Source organism: Anomaloglossus baeobatrachus, chromosome 6 (genome assembly GCF_048569485.1).
Source record: "Anomaloglossus baeobatrachus isolate aAnoBae1 chromosome 6, aAnoBae1.hap1, whole genome shotgun sequence".
Taxonomy (NCBI): Eukaryota; Metazoa; Chordata; class Amphibia; order Anura; family Aromobatidae; genus Anomaloglossus; species Anomaloglossus baeobatrachus.
The window spans coordinates 453,370,481-453,395,139 of record NC_134358.1 but is presented as its reverse complement, the minus strand read 5'-3'; the positions used below and the strand labels follow the sequence as shown (position 1 = coordinate 453,395,139).

Genomic DNA, 24,659 nt, shown 5'->3' with positions numbered 1-24,659 from the left:
CAGCCTACCTTACCATATACATATAATTTATTAGTTTAGTTTGGAGATTATTGAGGAACAGATAATCACAATATCATTGCAGCAGATAGAGATGGTACTGTCCGTGGTTGGCCATGTGATGCTGTACAGATGCAACATGGGATTTTTAATAGAGCACAGAGAAATAAAATGCATAGTGAGCTCTTGGAATCAAGATGGAGTCTAAACGGAGAAAAACAGCAGGCTGAAACACATGACACTATATACACTGTAAATAAAAGGTATGCAATCAGGTGTTGATGCAGCTATAGAAAAAAGAACTGGATGTGCTTCTTTAAAAATTGCTATCTCATCAATACCAGCCATTTTGCCATTTTGGATCTGTTTAAACATAAAACCACTAAATGTTTTGTAACAAATTGGGATCTAAATGATATATTATAAAAAAAAATCCCACCCTGGTGCAACATGATCAACAGTGTATAGATACTGCTTGTACAGTGGAGATCAAAATTAGAGAACAACACACAATTTCCTAAATGTTAAGGTCATTGTGTAGTCCTATGTGATTCTATACTAACATGAGTAAACTAGCAGTAATTAAAGCTTATTTTATAAATTGAATTTATTCCAAAGCACATAATAAAAATGTAAATGAAATAGATGTAAAAAAACCACTGATCAAAATTAGAGAATATTTTCAGATACCTAGAACTTATTGCTGTTAATGTGGCACCTGGTGCTAATTTACTTAATTATCTGACAAACCTATTTAACTGGCAGCCTAACTTTCCAGTTTGCAATGACTTTGCAAAAATGGTGTGCCATTCCAAAGTGACTGAAACCCTCCAGCGGCAGGTTGTCCAGATGAAGGCCAAATGGGTGACCCTATCAGCCATAGCAGAGAAGTTGGATGTTCCAAGTCTGTAATTTCGAGAATATTGCATCTTTACAACATCACAAACTCTTTCAAGTCCCCCAAGAAGGCTGGTCGCCCTCACAAGAGAGGCAGGATAATGTGGAGAATCTCCATGGGTAATCGTTTCAACACTGCAGCTGGAATTAGTCACCAGTTCAGCACTGAACAGGGTAAGGTTCTGACTCATCATACAATGTCATGACGTTTAAGAGCATTTGGACTGAAAGCCCACACTGTAGTAACCATGCCTCTCTTTAGCAGAAAGAATCGAAAGGCTGGACTCTCCTTTGGTGAGGAGCATGTTGTGGGGACAGAGGAGAAGTGATCCACAGTTCATTTTAGTGATGAAAGGGATTTTAGTTTATTTGGGTCTGATGGGAAACATTATGTTCGTCAACAAACTGGGGAAAGACTGAACCCAACATGTGTTAAGAAGTCAGTGAAAGGTGGTGAAGGAAGTGTCATATTTTGGGGAATGTTTTCTGCAGCAGGAGTTGGACCTCTCATACAGCTGCATAGCAGAATGAATGCAAGTGTGCATCAGAATTTTTTTCAAGAGCACATGGTTCCTTACTTGTGTTCATCACTCAATCAGCCAGCAATTTTCATGGAGGATAATTCTCCCTCTCATACTGAAAAATGAGTAAAGCAGTTCCTTGAAACAGAAAATATTGAAACAATGAAATGGCCAGCCCAGAGTCCTGATCTAAACCCAATAGAAAACATCTGGAAAATGCTTGGTGACAAAGTTATGGCCAAGAAACCCACAACAGTCAGAGAACTGTGGGAGAGACTGGAAGAAGAGTGGACCAAGATCACACCAGAGCAGTGTGAGAGACTAGTGATGTCCTGTGGCCGCAGATGTACTGAAGTCATTGAAAGCAAAGACCTGTACACTTCCTACTGACATGTGACTATTGTTATCTTCAGAAAATTTAGTTATAATCTTTCTCTGTGCTACAGTTTTGTTGTTCTCTAATTATGATCATCATGTTTTGGGCAAATTAAAGGTTTACTGTTGATAAACTTTGGATCTTTTGTAAAACACTGTTCTAGTGGCATGGTGCACCCCGTACAAAAAACCTTCAAATGATGATCAATGTAGATTACATTATTTCTGAAAAAAGCAAGTGATCATACATTGTTCTCTGATTTTGATCTTTAGTGTATCTGTACACACATTGGTTAAATAGAATGCTAAGTCAGACTGACGCAATTTTGAAACTTTGTCCATATTTTTAGCTTGTCACATTCTTGTGTCACATAAATTTGCCTTTACATTACATTACACGATATTTAAAAAGAATAGAAAAAAAGAGGAAGACAACGGGGCACCAAGTCTAAGTGTAGATGTATGTAAACACAGATTGCAATTGTCGCACGAATTTTACATTCACCGTGCAGATTTCTTCTGTTTTCGCTTGTGTGATCTGTGTAGTGGATCAACTCTTATTAATCCTCCAGTATGCAGCACGAATCCTCGGGAAAAACAATGGGAGTCCTGAAAAGGTTCTCCCACGTGGGTAATGGAGTAAATAAAATAAATCCCTTTCGGCGCTTCCGGAGGATAAATGGAATATCAGTGCAAGTTTGCAAAAACTTCAAGAACAAAGGTTTATTATTAGGTTCGATTAAAAACGGACAATAACGGATAACGCGTTTCAGCTAACAAAAGCCTTCATCAGGTATAGTCTACCTGTCACATAAATTGGCCATTACACAATATTTTAAAAGTATTTACACAAAAAAGTGTACAACATTTAGAAGAAAATTTCTGCACTGAGAAATCGGCCCCATTGTGTTGGCACATAAGTTTGCTCATAGTAGTTGCTCATAACTAGCAGTCACGCTTTCACCTGAAAAATGGAAATGTTGGCATTTTATTAGTTACATCTCATTGAATTCAACTTCATGAATCTTTATTATGTGTCCATGGTAGATTTAGAATGGTGTAGGAAGGGTTTAATGCCACACTGCCATGAATAGAAGGAAACTCCAGGAAAAATTAATGGTGATTTTTTTAACAACGTGTTTCGGTGAGTTCTTTCTACTTCATAAGGTCAAAAACATATTCAAATTCAATCTAAATTCATGAATCTTTCCTATGTGGCCATAGAGCACTTTATAGGAGTCAAAATTCAAAGCAGAATTATGGAGGAGGTTCAACTCTGTAACAACTACTTTAGATGTTTATCATGAAGAAATGTAACTGGTTGTTGACTATTTAGTGACAGGTATGTTATGTTAGTGTTTCAGCATTTTTGCCGATTTTATTACTGTAATGTTTATTGCTATATACAGTAGTATCTGTAATAACCCCTTTGTTACTATAATATCAAGTGGTGATGCTGAGCCAGTAAGGGATTCATATTGTGAAGGATCTAACCAGCAGATTACAAGGCTAAGTGTTCTAGAATGGCTTTCTGAAGTGGAAAGAATCACTTTTTAGAGTACACCCTTCTTATGTAGAGGCAACGTAAGGCAAACATGGCTTTTATGGATGCCTCAACAGTGGCCTCTTGTGCTGATGGCGGGCTGCAAGAGGGGATGATTAGGGCGACCAGAATCAAAGAAGACTCACCCCATAGGCAAACTGTGATGTGATATAAACACCAAGGCTGCCGCCGCCATGCCCTTAATTGTTTTCCATCTTATTGTTCTAATAAAGGAAAAGCACAGAGCTCTGATTAAATTTGACATATGTGCCTTCTCACCCCCTTCTCATAGCTGTGGATTATTGGTTATCTGCAGACATGTTAGCGCTCGATTGCTACTGTGTAAAAAGAACAAATTTATATATATAGGAAACGACACAGCCGCGATGCTGAAATCTCTGTGACAGTTGCATTGAATTTTAATTTAGCAAAATTATCTTCTTTGCAAAATTGGAACAGCTAAGTCTTTCGAGAGGATGGCGGAAAGCTGGATTATGTACACGTCTGATTAAGACGCCGAGAAGGAGCCGGTGGAAGAACAAATACAACCGGTGGCAGATCCCGTCTGACACATGAAGCCAGTGTGTACATTTTCCTGTTCCCTTCCTGTTTCTCGTTGTGTATTTACATTTAGAAAGTAATGGTAGAATCCCAGCCCTGGATAATGCAGGCGAGCGAGCGAGAGGCTGCCTGCTTCTCTCTGCTCCGTCTGCAGGGCTGCTGGTAGGCTTTAAGCTGTGTGAGAATCCTGGGAGTTGGTGATGTCAGACTGGTTTGGGTCATTTGAAGGTTAGCAGCCTGGGAAGGGTTCATGGAGAGTTCACTCGCATATATTAGGCAATCCAATCTTTCATTTTGTGTGACACAAGTAGTAGGAAGTGAGCTGTTCAAAAGCAGAAGGATCTATTCGCTGCAGAAGGGGGGACCTGGATCCTGGATGAAATAAATGTTGTTATTTTTACCCACTTTCAGCTCAGTTACAACTGGAGAGCAGGTTCAGCTCCTTCCCTGCTGCAGAAGGCTGCGAGCAGCTCCAGGAATTTAGAGACATTTTGCCTGCAGCTGACAGCTTGGATTTCTCCGTCCCCCTCGCCTGCTCTGCTGGAATGGCTGGGAAGCTTGGAAAATAGTAAATGATCATTTGGATCAATTACAGGCTTTTAGCTGTGTTGTCTGTCATAATTCATGATTCTGGTCTGGGAAATAGACCAACAGCCTACGTGCCAAAAAAAAGGGGCAGAGTTTGATGGAGTTGGGTGTACTTTTAGATGCCATTTTACTCTGCACCTAAAGGAAAAGCACTTTTCCAGGCATTCTGTATAGGGGGGAATCATGTTTGACTGTATGGATGTGCTAGCTGTGAGCCCTGGACAAATGCTGGATTTCTACACTGCGAGCCCGTCTTCTTGCATGCTCCAGGAAAAAGCTCTTAAAGCGTGCTTCAGCGGATTGGCACAGACAGAATGGCAGCACCAGCACCGGCACAGTGCTCAATGTAGGTCCACTCACCAGCCCGGCTGGCTTTATTTTGCTCTCTTCGCTGCTTTTGACTGCATGCCATAAATAACTGAACTTTAAAGTCACATCAATTAAAATGCATTCCTTTTATATTTTACCATCGCCGTCACGTAAAATGAATATTTTATGTTGAATTATTGCACATCTTTACTAGTCATATTTATGCATGCCATAAAATTATATACATGCTTCATACATGTGATTTATTTCACATCATGTCTTTTATTTGAAAAGACAAATAAATAATATTTAAATAATAATTAATAACTATCTGATTTAAATTGGCCTCTTTTATTTTTTCTTTTTACCCCTTTTTTGCTGACATTTAGCTTAAAGTTTTCTACTAAATATTTATGAGATTTTTAGACTCACAAGTGTTCTTCGAAAAAAAAACCTTTGGTTGTCTTCAAAGCCATAATTCTTCTAAAGTTTGACCTTAGCACCTTGAAATTTGCTTTGCTCTGACTTAAAAGTTTCTGCCCTGCTTAGCCTGACTCCTGGACACTTTGGTGTTTAGCCATCAATTATAGCCATGCCCCAAGTTACAGGCAGTGGTTTGCACATTTACAGTAGGAGGCTTGTGAAGGAGGAGAACTCTTTGCTTGTGGTCTGCAAAGTCCTGTTATCTGATCTTGACACAGTGCCGGGGAACACATATATTGTAAACAGTAGTGCTGCTTTAGCACTTTGACTTCAACTTTGAGAAATGACCAAAGGCACCAGAATGCACACACCATTCACTGGCCCAAAGAGCCTGCAGGATGCTGCTTTTCACTGACACTGATTTAGATAAATTGCTAAGCTATTCATCTCAATGCTTTAAAAACAGTTTTCGACACTTTGGCTATGGATTGCTCCTAAATGATGTTGTTACTTTCTTTTGCTTTATGAGCTCAAGACACCTTATTGAAGTGCCTCTACTAAGTAAATGGGGATTCTTTACAGTTACTGGATTACATATCCTAATATACATTAAAGTGTGACAATATATTTGTTGTATGCATAACCTGATTAACAAATAGGGTAACAAAAAAATGTACTGATATATGTACTTTTTAACTTTTGTGTATGGTCTTGGGTTATGACAATAGTCAAAGTTTGTAAATACCACGTAATGTGGAAGAAACTATGGCCATAAAAAGGATCGTATAAAAAATGTTTATGGTAGTAATTCGAATGGGCTAATAAAGATCACACTATTTACCAATTTATAGAGTGTTGCCTCTTCATATTTTAATGTATCGATCTATCTACCTATCTATTCTTATCTGTATCTATTTATTGATCTATCTATCCTTTCACCTATCGTCTGTCTATCTTTCTATCAATCTATCCATCTATAGCTATGAATTCTATCTACCTATCGATCAATCTATCTATTGATCAATCTCTCTATCTATGAAATCTACCTGTCTATCTACCTATCTGGTACTATATTTTACATATGAGATTCTGTAGTTCTCAGGGACTTTTTTTTGTACAATCGGTGAAGATGTTAAACATATCACTAGTTTACATGATATCAGGAACCTGGTGACAACAGTCTACAATTTGGGTTTAGCCCTTCGTAAAGTTGCTTATAGACCAACTGGGAAAGCTCATGTGCTCTACCACCATCAAACTACCTTTGTAATGTATGATTGCATTTCAATGTGTTCATAGCCTCCTCCTCCACACCACTCCCTCAATGTTTTATAAATCTGGCCTCTACATAAATTATTTTCTAGTGCTTTCGTGAAAGAGTATATAAACAGATTTTTTTTCCCCCAGCTAAATTTTGGCTTGTAAAATCTGCCTTGGACACGACCCAAGTGTTAAATCCATAGCAAAAGAAGAAAAGGGGTCGCATGCTCCAAACATGTAATATAAGAAAAAAAAGCCTTAATTGACTTGGCAGATGTGCAATTAGATACCGTGATGCCTAAGGTTTTTATCAAATATATTTGTTATGATTTTTAGAATTTACTTGAGCTTTAAATCAAAAAAGTTTAGAAATAATAATTTTACAGCAGCCCCCTACCGTAAACTGTTTAAAAATTGCATAGTATATATATATATATATATATATATATATATATATATATATATATGTGCTCTAATCTTTTAAGATAAATATTGATATTGTGCTATGCTTTGTATATGCTTTCATTTTTTAAATATATATTTTTATTTTTCTGTGTTATTTTTCTAGATATTATTTTTTTATAAATTTTATACATTTTTGTTTGTTTTCAGCCATTTTTTTCACACCAACCTGACTTAAGTATTTCATCCTGATTTTCCAGGAGATCTCTGTCTTCAGCCTATGTTACATACATAAGTACAGGTACCATTTATATTTGGTGTCTCTTCTCCGAGCTATTGAAGTATTTATTTTACGGCATAAAGGTTTAGTAAGAAACAGTGAAAAGAAACACACAGCTTTTTGTAGCTCGACGGTGGAATTTCAAGTAAAGTTTAAGTACTGAAGCTTTGCTTTTAAGAGGTATATTACATTCCACCACAGTTATCTTCCACATTTTTTACTATGCTGTGAAGCGCAGATTTATATGTGTAGTCATTTTTTGTAGCATCACAATAATGCTTGGCTGTTTTGTGCTCGGTTATGTTAAGGCTGCGGCCATCATCGATCACACCATTATTTTGAGAGGAAACAGCATTCTTTATGGTGCCATTTTGCTTTTTTTTCTCTACTCAGCATGGGTGGATCAGTGAGTTAAAAAATGTGTTAGCTGATAGAATGTATGTGCGGAGAGAGTGAGAAGACATAGCGCCTACGTGATATATTGTGGAGCCTTTAATATTAATAATGTTGTAAAAATCAGGCCCTTTTTGCTCCTTCACACCGTACAGTATCCACACAATCCCCATCAGCTAAAGGCTTGCCCTGCCCACTTCATTGATTTTCATCACAGCTCGGGATGATAGGGGAAAAATCCTTCCGGAATTTGTGTTGCTACTGACATGGTAAATTTGGCAAAACACGTTTCGATTCCAATGATATTTTGCCTTCGTATTATGATAGAATAGTTTGTAACACAAGAATTCAGCACTAAAATATTTTTCCCTGCTTTTTATACTATATTATTTGAATTTACGGTCATATTTCCATTGTTGTTTCATAGTGTATCCAAAATACACCATCAAATACATAACATGTCTCAATAGATTACTAATCCTGAATGTAGGACTATACAGTCATTCTCTTACATTTCTCATATACAAAACTCAAATTCTATATATTATTCTACTATAGGGAAACAGTTCAGAGTAAGGGACTTTTATAGACATTATGTATTCTAAATTTCATTTTATGTAGACATAGTAAAGGAATAGTAAGGGACTTTTATAGACATTATGTATTCTAAATTCCATTTTATGTAGACATAGTAAAGGAATAGTATCAGATAACAAATGTTATAGAAATGGTATAAGGTGTATAAAAGAAAGTCTTACAAAACAAATACAGTGACAGTAAGTAGTGATTAGATACATTTCAGTGAGGATTTTAGTGCAAATTAGTTTTTTATTCCAAAATGTGGAAAAAAAAATCTTTAAAAGATGTACCATATAGTATTGATATTCAAATTTTACTATACTTCTTTTGTAGATGGTTCCTCTACATTCCCTCCTTTATTTCGCTCACTCTCGTATTTAATGTTTTGTTAGAGGTTGCTCTTTTATTCTTTCTTTTTTCCTTTTCGTGGTAGTTTTACTGTATAAGACATAGTAAGGGAAACATGAGCAGAAAACTCTGTGTACTCGATCCTTAGATAAGCCATTTTCTGAAATTAGCACATCAACATCAGCGTTAGAAATGTAATATTACATTGTGCGTAGAACATAATTGAACCACCAAGACGGTGAATATTGTGTTGTGCTGAAAAGCTGAATTAGACTTCTTTAATCAGGAATTTCTTATGAGTTTGCCCTATACACAAACCCTGTGAGTAATTTTTATACCTTCAACCCATTATGTTATTATGGTCTAACAATTTGGCAGTTGTAATAGATATCATTATCTCTGGAAACCTTTATATAAGGCACACTACACTTAATAGATGGACCTTTAAAAAAAGACACCAGAGAGAATGTTTTTGCAAACTTTTTGGTTTTTTTATAATTTTATTTGTGATCTAAGAATCACTGCTGTCAATTATTATGAATTAGGTATATTATTCTTCTGTGATTATTTTTGTACTTTGTCCATTTCTTTTAATCAAAATGGGTTTTTAATTTGGTCACAAAATAGCATTTTCTGATGCTAGGGATATGTTAATGCCACGTATTTGAAAGATTTACTTTTATAATAAGAACACAGATTTGTTTTCCTCCCCTCAAGAGATATCACAGTCTTTGGCTGCCTGGGCCAAAATGAGATTTTAGAACATTAATAATAATGTGTCATCTGCATGGAAGCCTTTGAATCAGCAGAACAGCGTCACGAGAGGGCTGAATTTTTTAATAAAAGGTTAAGAGGAATTAGTGCAGGTGTCAACGAAATTCCCCTTGTTACCTGAGATGAGCTGTGAAGTTATCAGTACGAGAAGTATTTGCTCTTTCATAGAAAATCCAACAAGACCTGACCTCCATGTGTAATGTCCCTTACAAGAAAGGCAAACTTCCAAAATCTGCTTGTGCTGCATGTCCCATTTACCGCCTTTGCTCCCCCTCTCAAGGATCTTTTGCTTGTGCGTGGAGACAGCTCTTTATTACATTCACTTGTTAAATTAAACCATTAAAACTGCAAGCCGAATCACCTTTACTTTTTCATCAAAGTCCGCAGTTGTAAGAAACCGCTTTTCTGTAGGCCAATTCGGGCTTCAAAAGACTAGAGCCTGGACTGCTATGAAGCCAGGGGCTATAATTAACTGAAATTGAAATGAATGCAAGTGAAAATTTAGTTCCTGATGTTTTAATCTAGAATCATATTTCCATGTGTTACCAAAGAAATTCTTTAAGGCAAATATAATTATTTTATTATGTTTGTTAGAACGCAGCTCATTTCACAGTAAAGAGATTGTGTTCCGCTCTCATCTTTTTTTAAGAAATAAATACTCTGGGGTATAGTAATTTATATTTGTTACAGAAAGCAAAACTGGGAAAATTCCACAATCACTTATTGTCTATGTGGTTTATTTCCCAGTTTAGACTTGAATTGTAGGCAACCACGGATGAACCAGCCGTTACCAGTAGCATATACCTTTACTCTTCAATGGAACGCACACTTTGGGTTACCAATGATTCATTCTAGGGATGTTGCCATAAAATTAGGTTTCAATTATGCTGACTTGTACAAATAGAGAAGTAAAAATACCAGCTTATTTATGCTTTTTCTAAAGATGGTCAAATGCCAATTTTTGGGCCCAACGTTGCGATTGGGCCATCACTACGAAAAAATGTCTTCAGACGTTCTGATATCTCAAGCTGACATCTTTTTGGGGGTTTGAAATGAGCACAATAGTGGCCGTGAAAAGCGCTTCGGATGTGTACTTTCCAATTTGTCTAATATTGACATTAACCCTTGATAAAAAAAGCAGCATTCTCAAAAATTAGATAGGCCTTGAATTAAGTGATAAGGTTGCCTTTGAACTTGGCAACATATTTTGACTAGATTGGGCAAAACTGTCCATGATACTTTTGTGCCAAGTATCTAAGTTTATGATTCTAATTATTTATTCCTAAATATCACTTTAAAAGTGGTGCCTATTATACTGTAGAATTAATCTTTCTTGAACAATATCTGTTTAAGAATACTTTATGTTGTGGGGCTATCTGGTGCCACCTTTGTACTTTCAATACATATACCTGCATATATAGCTGGCCTTGGCTATATTGCCATCTGTTTCTGTAGATAATCATGAGCAAATTGGAACAAAAAAAATGATCTTTTATATTAATTTTGTTTGTCTGACCATGCCATAAATGAAATTAATATACATTTACCAAGGTTTTGCAGTCTAATGGAATGGCAGATGACCAATAAATGTCTAAATACAACTCATTCAGTGTCTTATAAAATGTAAAAGGTTGGCTTGGGTTGAGTTCAGTGTGTAATTGGCACTGTGCCGCAACCTTATTGGCATATTTTAACAGTACTCAACATTAAAATGTTAAATTATGTTAGTAACGATCAGACTTTTAACATTCGCCACAGTTTTATTGTGTTCAGGTAGGTTGTACGGCCTCTTAGAGTCAGACAGGGAAGATGTTCTTTCTGAATGACCAACATTTATCGTGTTTTGTATTCCCATGCACACATATGTACTTAGGTAAATTAAGTACTTATTGTGTGTTGTCTACAATACATCCATCATTGAGGATTTACATTTACCTGCAAAGACTTTTATAAAAATGATGGCTATTGACATCTCTTATAATTGACTATTAGGAGGAGCGGGTCCATTTTTGTCCTCATATGTTCATTACTGGACCATACGCAGCATACACAAAAGTGCTGTTAAGCTGAGTTATTTCATTGGTTTGTGTTTTGAAGGGCATATAATACTAATTGGTGTTATCGACTTTAAATTTCCCAGCCACTACAAGTAACGTGAAAGACGGACAGAATAAAGAGCAATAATCCATAGAGTTCTCAAAGTGCTTCATGTTTGTCTGCAGTGCTTAACATGATCAATATTCACTGCCCCATTGAAACTAACTGCTGTATCAAATAACAGTAAATCAAAGGAATGTGCTTACAGATTATTTATTGAAAGGTTTAATTGTTCGCTGGGGCCCCGCTTATCTTTGCAAACAATAGGCATGCCTGTATCTCCACTCTAAACACTTCTCTGTTTGGGTTACGGCATGTTCTCTTTTGTATGCTGTCAACAAAGTGAAGCATAAGTTAATGTAGTATCATCTCTATGTGTATATTACATGTGATATATGTGATGACTGTTAGAACTTGTTCATACTCTGTTTTTTTGCATCACTTTACAGTATCAGCAAAGAGAATGACATTTCAGAAATGACATGCTGATTATTTTTTCCCTTGAATTTGACCATTAAAGCGTTTTTATCCATGCAAAAGAATGGGAAAACAAAGCATGTAAAAACACATTAAAAAAACAAACATAAAAACCGGGTGTATTTACTAGAGCATTTTTACTGCCAACCATTTGCTTTTTGATGCAGAAAAATGTGCTGCAATCAGCCATTGTGTGCACAAAATTTTAGTTTTTACAAATTCTATGCAGCTTATCACGTCTCAAAAGTAAAATGAAAGAGAAGTCCCCTTATTTTTTCACAATGGCAACTTCTCTATAAAGAGTCATTCTTGCTTCATGCTCCAAATAAAATCTCTTAACAAATAATCATACTATAGTTACAGTATATCACAAAATTGAAAATGGTCAAATTATGCCCAATTAGTCATCCCCCCCCCCGTCATGTGCCTCATTAGTATAACAAGATCTCAGGTGTGAATGGGGAGCAGGAGTGTTAAATTTGGTGCTATCACTCACACATTCTCACACATGGGCACTGGAAGTTCAACATGGCACCTTATGGCAAAGAATTCTCTGAGGATCTGAAAAAAGAAGAATTGCTACTGTACATAAAGATAGCCTAGACTATAGGAAGATTGCCAACACCCAGAAACTGAACTGCAACAAGGTGGCCAAGACCATTCAGCAGTTTAAAGGTTCTACTCATGACGGGCATCGCCATGGTTGACCAAAGAAGTTGAGTGCACATGCTCAGTGTCATATCTAGAGGTTGTCTTTTCAAAATAGATGTTTGAGTGCTGCCAGCATTGCTACAGAGGTTAAAGAAGTGAGGGGTCAGCCTGTTAATGCTCAGAACGCATGCCACACACTACATCAAATTGGTCTGCATGGCTGTTTTCCCAGAAGGAAGTCTCTTCTAAATATGATGCACAAGGAAGCCCGCAAACAGTTTGCTGAAGACAAGCAGACTAAAAACATAGATTACTGGAACAATTTCCTGTGGTCTGATGAGATCAAGATAAACTTATTTGGTTCAGATGGTGTCATGTTTTTGTTGCAGCAACCTGGTGAGGCATACAAAGATAAGTGTGTCCTGCCTACAGTCAAGCATGTTAATGGGAGTGTCATGGTTTGAGGCTGCATGAGTGCTAATGGCTGTGGGAAGCTACAGTTTATTGAGAGAACCATGAAAACAAGCATGTACTATGACATACTGACGCAGGGCATGATCCCCTCCTTTCGCAAAATGGGCCACATGATAACAGCCCAAACACACCATCAAGATGACCACTGCCTTGCTAAAGAAACTGAGGGTAAAGGTGCTAGACTGACCAAGCATGTCTCTAGACCTAAACCCTATTGAGCATCTGTGGAGCATCCTCAAAAGGAAGGTTGAAAAGGACAAGGTCTCTAACATCCACCAGAGCTCTGTGATGTTGTCATGGAGGATGGAAGAGAATTCCAGTGGCTCCTTTGAAGCTTGAGTGAACTCCATTCCTAAGAAGGTTAAAGGGAACCTGTCAGGTCCCCTATGCCCTCCAAACCAGCAGCATTCATACTTGTGGGCCCAAATTCCTTCCCTAACCAGCCCTGTATAATGCTATTCACTAATATAAATGTTTATAAATGACTTATTAACCTTACTGTCCATATGCTAATTAGGGCCTTGACTAGTTCAAGGGGCGTTGTTTTCCCACACTAGACGGCCCTCTTTCCATGTTATCACCCCCTGGCGTACTCCAGACGTGATCCTGTGACCTTATAGACAGATGACGTTGTAAGTTTGGGTACAGGAACACACAGTTAGTCCAGACTGTAAAATATGCGGAATCTGGCTTAAGTAAAGATACCCATTTGTATGTATTTTTAACCCCTTTGTGACCACCAATATGACTTAAAAGTGACCTGAGGTGTAAGTCAATAGCATCCCTATGGTTAAAAATGCTGCAGATGCTAGTTGTACACTATAGCTGGCACCCTGATGCATCAGACACATTCGGTGTTGTCACCGACCATGGCCATTTAACACCTTACGTGCTGCTGCTAATAGTGAATATGGAATCTAGATGGTTAACAGAGTGTAGGGGCTCCTCTTTAACCCCATCAGCATCCTGAGTTGATCATGATTGTGTGGTCATGATGGTTGCCATGGCAGTTTACGAGAAAATAACGGCCTTATATTCTGCCAGATATAGTGTGTTGTTGAGATTGCAACATTTAGGTGGTAAAATTAATATTTTTACTTCTTGCCATACCACATTGCATTAATTGCTGAAAAGCAGTCTAAGGTTTAATAAACTACTGACATCAGCTTTGAATGGTATCACTTTGGGGGGTTTTCCCATATATAGGTTCCAGAAAGTCACTGCATAACTGAATAGTTCCATAAAAAAGTAAGTTTTGTAAATTTCTTTGAAAAAAAATGAAAAATGACTGCTACAGTTTCCTAACACTATAAAAGAACATGTTACATGTAAAACAGACATGAGATAAAAGTTATTTATTAACGATTTTGTGCGGTGTGACTATCTGGATTAAAGGGATAATCTTTCAAAGTTTTATAATTGCTAATTTTTAGACATTTTTGTCAAATTTTGTTGTTGTTTTTTTTAATAAAGGCAAAACATATCGACCTGAATTTACCATTAGCATAAAATATAATTTGTCATGAAAAAAACAGTCTCAAAATTACTGGGCTGTGTTGAAACATTCCAGAGCTAAAACCATATAAAATAACGCGTCAGATTAGAAAACTTTGGTCCTGTCACTAAATTAAAATATCTGAAGTTGTAAATATTCCATTGGGTAGTGAATCAGGGATAAGAGAAACCAAACGGCAGGGGGATTCATTTCTGAACATTTAAAAGAAATGGCCCTAACTTTGGAGCATCATGACTACATGCTATAAATTCTTTGGAACGAGCTGTAAAATACGTTATTAATAACAAAGAAAGGTGCAAAAGCATCATAAATTATGGGTATTGGAAATAACTTTTTTTTAGAGGATACACTGTTTTATGGAAGTACCAGTTTCTTTGATTGTACTTTGTTTCCATATGCTGTAAGCTCATGGTAGGATTGGGAGGAGATGCAATAATATCAGTACTGTGAGTGTGATAAATATTACAGATGTGTAGATGGCTTTAGACATGAGGTTATTATTTGGTCACAAACTCTTGGTGTGCATTTACACTGCATGATTAGCGGTAACACTCGTTTCCTGATTATCGTGTAGTGTAAAAAGATTGCCGGTCATTGAATGAATAAGCAACAGGGGAAATGGTTTGTAACTGACCATCATTCTCGGCATCACATGTGTAAACAGGACAGGTGCTGCTGAGAACAACAGCACTGTGCTTAAAGGAAATGTTGTCTACCTGTGTAAACAGGCTATTAGATAGAAGATGATCTGCAAAAAAGTAGCTAATTGGTGGTCGTTTAATGCCACAAGTCAGAAAGTGTAAATCCATCATTACTTACAGGTCTTTTATTAACACCTTATATACATATATGGTGCATGTTGGAAATGGGTGTATGGAGAGGGCTCACAGAGTAAGTTCGCCCCATACCCAGCAGGCAATGGCTGCATGTTAAAGAGAGGACCTGCCGCTAAGAATTGCTGGTGCTGGTGCATCGGAGTGCTGCCCACGATTGTTAACCTGTTTAATCTCGACGTCAAACTATGACAACGGGATTTAACATGTGCCATTCTAAGCACATCTCTGACGCGCTCGTAGTGCACTGATCAGTTACTATGAGAGCAGGGGTCTGTTGAAAGCCTGCTTTACATGCTGCAATGTATCTTACAATGTGTTGGCGGGGTCACGTCGTAAGTGACGCACATCCGGCATTGTAAGTACATTGCAGTGTGTGACAGGTACGTGCGATTGCGATTGAACGTTAAAACGTTCATCGCATACACATCGTGCCTGTCTCTAGAATTGCACGTTAGATTGTTCATCGTACCCGGGGTAGCACACATTGCACCCCGGGAACGATGAACAGATCTTACCAGCGTCCTGCGTCTCCTGGCCCACAATGCGGAAGGAAGGAGGTGGGCGGGATGTTTACATCCCGCTTAGCTCCGCCCCTCCACTTTTATTGGCCGGCTGACGTTTGACGTCACTGTGACGCCGAACGTCCCTCCCACTCCAGGAAGTGAACGTTCGCCGCCCACAGCGAGGTCGTATGGACGGGTAAGTATGTGTGACGGGGGTTACTCGTATGTGCGGCACGTTCAACAAATTGAACGTGCCGCACATACGATGGGGGCATTGCAAATCGCATACGAAATCGTATGCGAAATTGCAACGTGTAAAGCAGGCTGAAGGCCTCCATGCTAGTCATAGCAGTGCTTTCTTAGAAACCCTGCCCGTGGCCGGGCTTCAAAGAGATAGGGATTTTTTACTATATGCAGCAATGCTCTGGCATACAAAGCCATCCACAACCCGTCTCCTCCATACATCTGTGACCTAGTCTCCCGGTACTTACCAGCAGATAACCTCCGATCTTCACAAGATCTCCTTCTCTATACTCCCCTCCTATCTGTTCTTCTCACAATCGCATACAAGATTTCTCCAGTGCCTCCCCATACTCTGGAACACTCAACCCCAGCATATCAGACTCTCACCTACCATGGAAAGCTTCAAAAGGAACCTGAAGACCCATCTCTTGTGACAAGCCTACAACCTGCCGTAACCCTCCGTCCAGTACACCACTGCTAAACAGCTCTTCCCTCACCTATTGTACCCTCACCCATTCCCTGTAGACTGTGAGCCCTCGCGGGCAGGGTCCTCTCTCCTCCTGTAACAATCTGTTTTTCTGTTGTTCATGATTATTGTACTAGTTTTTATATGCACGATTTTCACTTTCAAATCGTCATGGAATAAATGGTGCTATAATAATAAATAATAATAATTTTATTCTGCATGATGGATATAAAGGCAGCAGATTTCAGCTACAGATCCATGCTCCTACTAGCCAAACGATACACCAAGTGTTGTGGCTGTTTAATGGGAGAAGCACAGAGCGCACACTGTACATATGGTTTATGGGTGCATATATGAAGAGAGCACCTCGCTACTGACAGGCGGCTGTATTTACCTGTATACAGGGAAAGCTCCTCTTGACTTCCCCAGGCTGTTTGTTCACTGTATTCTTTCTGGCTTCCTTGAAGCCAAAATGGATAACATTTATTTTGTCCTCTTATCTACTATGACAAGTACAAAAAAGAAACAAAACCGCTCACCACTGCAGAGACAAGCCTGAATATATCCTCCTGTTAGTCCCCTTTGGTCCGGCACGGATTACGGCAGCAAGCCGGGAAGATAATAGAAGAAAGCAGTGGAAAAATCCAGCTGGACTCCAAAGGGATAAATAAAAATGCTTCTTTATTTATATCAACTCGATTAAAAATATCTATGACCTGAGGAAGGCGTTCCGCCGAAACACGTAGTAGTATACATCTGCCATGCATCAGTGTGAACAAGCCGGTGTCTTTACTTGAGAAATGGATATATATTTTTAATCGAGTTGATATAAATAAAGAAGCATTTTTATTTATCCCTTTGGAGTCCAGCTGGATTTTTCCACTGCTTTCTTCTCTTATCTACTATGAATACAGACCTAAATGTGTAATGTACAGTGCGTACCCTTATATAAGACAGCATATTACTCTGATAGAGCGAAAGGTTATATTGTAAACCATAATTCAATACACAATATGTTGTATAAGATCAGATAATGTAAGTATCAGAAGACTCATTTTTAGGTAATTTGACACAGGTGTATTGTAATTCAGTGTGCTTTACAAAGGGTTTTCATTGTGTCATCCAACCGTGCAGTAGCTGCACTAATTGCCCGTGTAAATGGACGTTATTTCCAAGGCAGTCCATAGATCAATTAGTATCATACGGTGCAGCTGGCATGAAATTAATTGGCATGTGTTGCTTCACCATCTACCTGGCATGTCTGACCCTGAAATCATGGTGCTCTAAGACATTGCCGGACATTCCTTTTCTGTGACTCTCAACTACATTGTCTGCCTTGTCTGTACCATCTACCTATCTATCTATCTATCTATCTATCTATTCTCTATCTATCTACAGTGCCTACAAGCAGTATTCAACCCCCTGCAGATTTAGCAGGTTTGATAAGATGCAAATAAGTTAGAGCCTGCAAACTTCAAACAAGAGCAGGATTTATTAACAGATGCATAAATCTTACAAACCAACAAGTTATGTTGCTCAGTTAAATTTTAATAAATTTTCAACATAAAAGTGTGGGTCAATTATTATTCAACCCCTAGGTTTAATATTTTGTGGAATAACCCTTGTTTGCAATTACAGCTAATAATCGTCTTTTATAAGACCTGATCAGGCCGGCACAGGCCTCTGGAGTTATCTTGGCCCACTCCTCCATGCAGATCTTCTCCAAGTTATCTAGGTTCTTTGGGTGTCTCATGTGGACTTTAATCTTGAGCTCCTTCCACAAGTTTTCAATTGGGTTAAGGTCAGGAGACTGACTAGGCCACTGCAACACCTTAATTTTTTCCCTCTTGAACCAGGCCTTGGTTTTCTTGGCTGTGTGCTTTGGGTCGTTGTCTTGTTGGAAGATGAAATGACGACCCATCTTAAGATCCTTGATGGAGGAGCGGAGGTTCTTGGCAAAAATCTCCAGGTAGGCCGTGCTATCCATCTTCCCATGTATGCGGACCAGATGGCAGGCCCCTTGGCTGAGAAACAGCCCCACAGCATGATGCTGCCACCACCATGCTTGACTGTAGGGATGGTATTCTTGGGGTCGTATGCAGTGCCATCCAGTCTCCAAACGTCACGTGTGTGGTTGGCACCAAAGATCTCGATCTTGGTCTCATCAGACCAGAGAACCTTGAACCAGTCTGTCTCAGAGTCCTCCAAGTGATCATGAGCAAACTGTAGACGAGCCTTGACATGACGCTTTGAAAGTAAAGGTATCTTATGGGCTTGTCTGGAACGGAGACCATTGCGGTGGAGTACGTTGCTTATGGTATTGACTGAAACCAATGTCCCCACTGCCATGAGATCTTCCCGGAGCTCCTTCCTTGTGTTAGCCTTGACTCTTCGGACAAGCATGGCCTCGGCACGGGTGGAAACTTTCAAAGGCTGTCCAGGCCGTGGAAGGCTAACAGTAGTTCCATAAGCCTTCCACTTCCGGATGATGCTCCCAACAGTGGAGACAGGTAGGCCCAACTCCTTGGAAAGGGTTTTGTACCCCTTGCCAGCCTTATGACGATCTCCACGATCTTGTCTCTGATGTCCTTGGAATGCTCCTTTGTCTTTCCCATGTTGACCAAGTATGAGTGCTGTTCACAAGTTTGGGGAGGGTCTTAATTAGTCAGAAAAGGCTAGAAAAAGAGATAATTAATCCAAACATGTGAAGCTCATTGTTTTTTGTGCCTGAAATACTTCTTAATACTTTAGGGGAACCAAACAGAATTCTGGTGGTTTGAGGGGTTGAATAATAAATGACCCTCTGAATAAACTTTTCACAATTTAAAAAAAAAAAAAGAAATAACATTCTTTTTTGCTGCAGTGCATTTCACACTTCCAGGCTGATCTACAGTCCAAATGTCACAATGCCAAGTTAATTCCGAATGTGTAAACCTGCTAAATCTGCAGGGGGTTGAATACTACTTGTTGGCACTGTATCTATCTATGCAACCTAAATAGATATGCTCTAGTAAATATCTATATGGGGCATTCCAATGTACATAAATGATCACTTATCACCTATACACCCTGCAGCTACATTCAAAGTTTATAACACAGAAAGATATCCAAGCTCAATGCAGTGCTCAGTTGTCACAGATCTTCAGTGCCATCGACTTCTAAGCAGTGCCTTTTTGCAGCCAGGCAACTACACCTGGTCACGGACGTTCTGGGGGGGGTGAAGGTTTCAACCGTGAGAACATAACGATTGGATGGGTGGTAAGTTATATAGACCAATAGAAGACATTAATCATCTCTAGTCTCTATGATAGTAAATCAATTATTTGATCTGTCAAACAATCTGGAGGTCCAGGTCACTCAAAAATGCCCAAATAAGAAGTTTTAATGGGATTGTCCACTACTAGGATAACTTCTTCTGATTTTATTTTTGCGCCCAGTTAAACTAAAATACCTAGCACTCATCTCCCATTCTGGTGTCTTTCCAGCACTGTCAGTAATCGCAGTTCGGGAATCATGTGACATTGTGATCACCGCATCCAATCACCAGCTTCTCTCTCCCTGCATTTTGACCAAAGAGCAATCAACAGAAAGTGATTGGCAGCCACAGTGTCAGGAACATCACCGCTCGTCAGAGTGATGAGATATCAGAGTGATGAGCAGGACGTAAATCCAAAAACGAAAATAGGGATCCATATCCTATATATGCATATCTACCAAACAAAGCATATAAACCTACACTAGACCTGCATTCTTATATGGTGTATCAGAGAAACACACATAAATCCAAAAATTTACAAATTTTATTAGCATGATATTAACAGACATCAAGAGTTCATCACATAATTTAGAGACGGATATAAAAAAAACACACAGTAAAAAGTTATCCTTCCCCTTTAAAAACACAGAAAAAATCCTGGAGCAGTGTGGTATTAGAACTAGTACATGGTAGTGGTCATAGAAAAGTATGCCATAATCATTTGAGTACATCAAACATGATAATACAAAGCTGACAATCCAGCAGAGATGAGCAAACTATAAGGCTATGTGCGCACGTGTGCGTAATTCATGCAGTTACGCTGCGCTTTGTAGCGCAGCGTAACTGCATGCGTCCTGCGTCCCCTGCACAATCTATGGAGATTGTGCAGGGGCCGTGCGCACGTGGCATATTAGAACGCAGCGCTTCGGCTGCTGCCCGAATCGCTGCGTTCTAAGAAGTGACATGTCACTTCTTCCGTGCGCTTTGCCGGCAGCCCCTACTCTGTCTATGGCAGGAGCTGCAGGCAGAGCGCACGTTCTCGCCGGCACCATGGGCTTCAGAACGCAGCTTTTCAGCTGCGCTCTGAAGCTCACCTTTTCGGTGCGGTGCAGAGCGCACACGTGCGCACATAGCCTAAATGTCAAAAAATGACAATGCCATGCAAATACATATACATAGAGGGGGAAGAGAGACCAAAGCCGAAGGCTGATGGAAGCAATCTGAAAGATTAAATGAGACCACTACCTGGAGAACCATACTACCCAGCACCTCTACGCGCGTTTCACACTCGCTTCGTCAGGAGGTCATGATGAGCAGGACGTTCCTGAGGTCACTGTTCATCAGTATCCCAGGTCTTAAGGTGTGCAGCATGAGCCAGGAGTGCCTGCTGCTCAAAGCCTTTGGGGCCTCTTTTTGAGGTTCTATAACCTTTGATGTAGGTAATCAAGGAACATTGTGGAAACCGCAGGACTATGTCGAAGATGGAAACGTGGATCTCTAATTGGTGAACGAGCGATAGTGTCTTGTTTATCTCTTTTTATGTTTTTCAGGATTCCATTTGTGGACTACATAAGTTTCCATAGACTACAGCGGAATCCTTGCACTACATAGGAGCTGCATATTTTTTTTTAATAAAATGGTGAACCAGGGAAAGTGTGGGGGAGTGCTTTTTTCAAATAAAGTATTTGTGTGTTTTTTTTCCTTTTACATACTGGGTTAGTAATAGGGGTGTGTGATAGATGCCTCTCCATTACTAACACCAGGGCTTAATGCCAGCTGACACTACACAACTGACATCAACCCCATAAAACATTACCCTGATTGCCACCACACCAGGGCAATCAGAAGAGTCAAAGTGAACCTCCAAACTTGGTGCATCCCACATGAATTTGCACTTGTTTTATAATTGAGTGGTCAGGGTGACAGAGGCACTGGGATGAATTTACGAATCTATTCTACAGAATTAGTAATTGCTCATCTCATGATGTATTTTTGATAATGTCTAACTCTGTGCTCTCCTTAATATTAGAAGTTTTTTGGAGCAAATGTACCAATAATTAGCAGATCAGTGAATTATGGTGATTATCTGCTGCTTTAGTCAGGCAGTGGCATGGGGATTAAGGATTCTGCTGTCAAATCCACTAGTCTTTCAAACATCCCATAGACATAAAGCTTTAATTGTTTACTTTAAGGCAATGCCAATCATAAGAATCACAACCAAATCTGGAATATTAATTGGATTGTGCAGATGTTCACATGTGTGGACACTTGGCTTCCAAATTATTAAACCCAGCTGTAATAGAAAGTTTGTTTTCTTGAATGTTTAGTGTGCATATTGAACTCAATGTCTATGTAAAGTATGGACATGTTGGGTCATCCAGAATGAAAAGTGCTCTTTCCAGCTGCTCTCATTCCAAGATAATAGATAAGTAGATAAGACCCTGAAAGTAGTCCTCGCCTCTAATAACACAGAATTCTTTAGTCATGTATATGAAATAAATGCATAAGACGTTGACATTTTTCAACTCATAATATTGCATTATCGCAAAATAAGGTGGATTTGACCGGTACATAGAAATACCCTTATCAGATCAGAGAGAAGATGCAGCATGAGACAGAATAATTGTAAGCTAAAACCTTTGATGTCCAAAGAGAATTCACTATGAAGTGCTGGAAAAAAATAAAATCTGAAGGTGATTGTAGTTTTCCACCACCGGCACCAGAAAAATACATTTGTTTTGTAAAATTAAGTTACTCAGCATCGATTTGATTGTGCAATCTCTTACTAATAATTGATACTTGTAAGGGAATATGTGGTCTTTCTTCTAGCAGTGAGAATTAGTTATTCATTAGTCCTTGAGAAGAATCTGCTTTTTGATATATTCCTTTTGTTCTTTCTGCTGAGTTCCTTAGAAGTGCTAATGTGCATCTTGTCATCTGCTTTGAGTGGCAATAAAGTCCACATTGTTCCCTTGAATATGCATAGAAAGATGTTTTGGTTTATACTTCGAGTGTCCACAAGCTGGCAAAACAGTCGGTAAGGTGGGTCCATGCCAGGATAACTCAACATCAAGAGGCAACACCTGGTTACTAATAACACTACAAATGTAAGACATCTGGTTTCTTGCCCCACACTTGATTTATTGGAAGACATTTTGAAATGGCCAAAATTGTTACATCTTACCCCAAATTCAATCACTCAGCCTTGTTCCATCACTTGTTAGGTTTGGGTATCTGGATATGTTATTTTACTGGTGCTCCAGGATTTCCAAATTTGTAATTAGCATCTATTATAATGTTATTCTTGACTTTACAAATTTCAAGGTTTCTATGTACGCATATATAAATAATATTGATGAGCAAGCACTACCATGGTCGGGTGCTGCAGTTGATTCTTGGACAAGCACGACTCAACTACCGGAGTATAATTTAAGTCAATTGGGGGCTCAAGCATTTTTCTGGGTACTCTTCTAGAAAAATGCTGAAGTCCCCCATTAACCTTAATTATACTCGGGTATGCGGGTCGCGCCCATCTAAGCATCTGTGACGCCCCTGGACTATTCAGGTTGTCACAGGGTACTGAACGTTCTTTCTCTTTAGTACGGTAGTCAGATCTCTCATGGTTCTGGGTCCCCATCTTACAGTGCTGCCTCCAACAGCAAATCAAATCCTAGATACACCCTGCACCACACCCACCAGACACAGCAGTGGGCGGCTTAAGCGGAATAGGGTCGCCCACCTAGGGGTCTGGGAGGGGAGGTGCGGAGTGAAAGAGTGGCAAAGTGGATTAGTAAGGTGGAGGAGATTTGGAGTCTTGGCTCCCAGGAGAAGCTGACTAGGTTGCAGACGGTGGTCTGGGCCTAGAGGAGTCGGACCCCCGGTCGCAGAGGATTGAGGCTAGGTGCCTGGACTTGTCAAAGAGGACAGTCAGCAGCCTGGTCCTATCACCGGTCCGGGACCAAAGGCACAGCGGGGTACACAGACCCTAGGTTGTGGAGAAGCTTCAGGCAACCTGGCAATTTGCCGAGAGCGGAGCCGCCTTTATGAACTATTCCCACTAGCTCCAGAATCGGGACACTAGCGCAACAAGGGGGATAGGGCCTTCCATATAAGCAGCCCACTAAAATCCCAAGCATGAGCCCTTATAGCAGGTTCCCACACTTAGCCACAGTTGGGAGCGTGGCCCAGCAAGTTCCAGACTACTGGACCACTATGGTGAATTTAAACTTTGTGCCAGGAGGCAGGTCACGGACCACCAGGCAGCACTGCAGGGGATGGGACCCAGATGAGCTCCCATTTGAGAGGCAGCGGCACACAGAGACTTTGATTTACCCAGTTGTCAGCGTCTGCTTATTGGTTGAGGGAGTACCTGAGTGATTTCCCCTTCCCGGGGCCTACCCCTACCCGTGGACAGCATAGACACCTTGTTGCCCCAGTCCTTCTCGCCGGATACTCCCAACGGCAGCGGCGGTACTCCCAGTTACCGGACACCACGGGTGCCATCACGAACTATAACTCCCCTGTAAATATGCCCCTTTTACATTTGAGTGTGGCCCCTAAGCCCCCGGGTCTGGAGACCCTCAAGCCACGAACGGACACCACCCCCGGATCCAAGCGGTTCGATTCGCTGCTGGGGCGGCACACCTCAAATTTCTGGCGTCACGAACAGGATTCGGACAGGACCCACTAACCTTGGTGACGTGTGCCTTAAAATCCGAAAACTGCATGTCAAAACTCCCGTTGCCACCAGGTCCCACCATTTTCCGCTATCTTTGGCGCCAAAACGCCGTCTTCTCGACCAAAAGCACGCGAAGCAGAAGCCTCGCCCCTCGTCCTGAGAGTTTGCCCGGAACCGGAACTTTCTTTTTAGTGTGGTATTCAAATCCCTCA

The 24,659-nt window shown here is 39.8% G+C and overlaps 1 protein-coding gene across 4 annotated transcripts in view; it reads left to right on the top strand.

Moving 5' to 3' along the window:
• Positions 1-24,659, top strand: part of RARB (retinoic acid receptor beta) — a 964,546-nt gene that overhangs the window by 697,604 nt on the left and 242,283 nt on the right. The window contains exon 1 of one of the 4 annotated variants that reach the window (XM_075315282.1): positions 4,211-4,828. The exons of the other annotated variants lie outside the window; for them this stretch is intronic. Coding sequence (XP_075171397.1) covers positions 4,666-4,828 — 163 coding nt within the window. The 5' untranslated portion in view covers positions 4,211-4,665. Of the gene's footprint in view, positions 1-4,210; positions 4,829-24,659 lie in introns of those variants that run through there. 4 annotated transcript variants of the gene reach the window in all.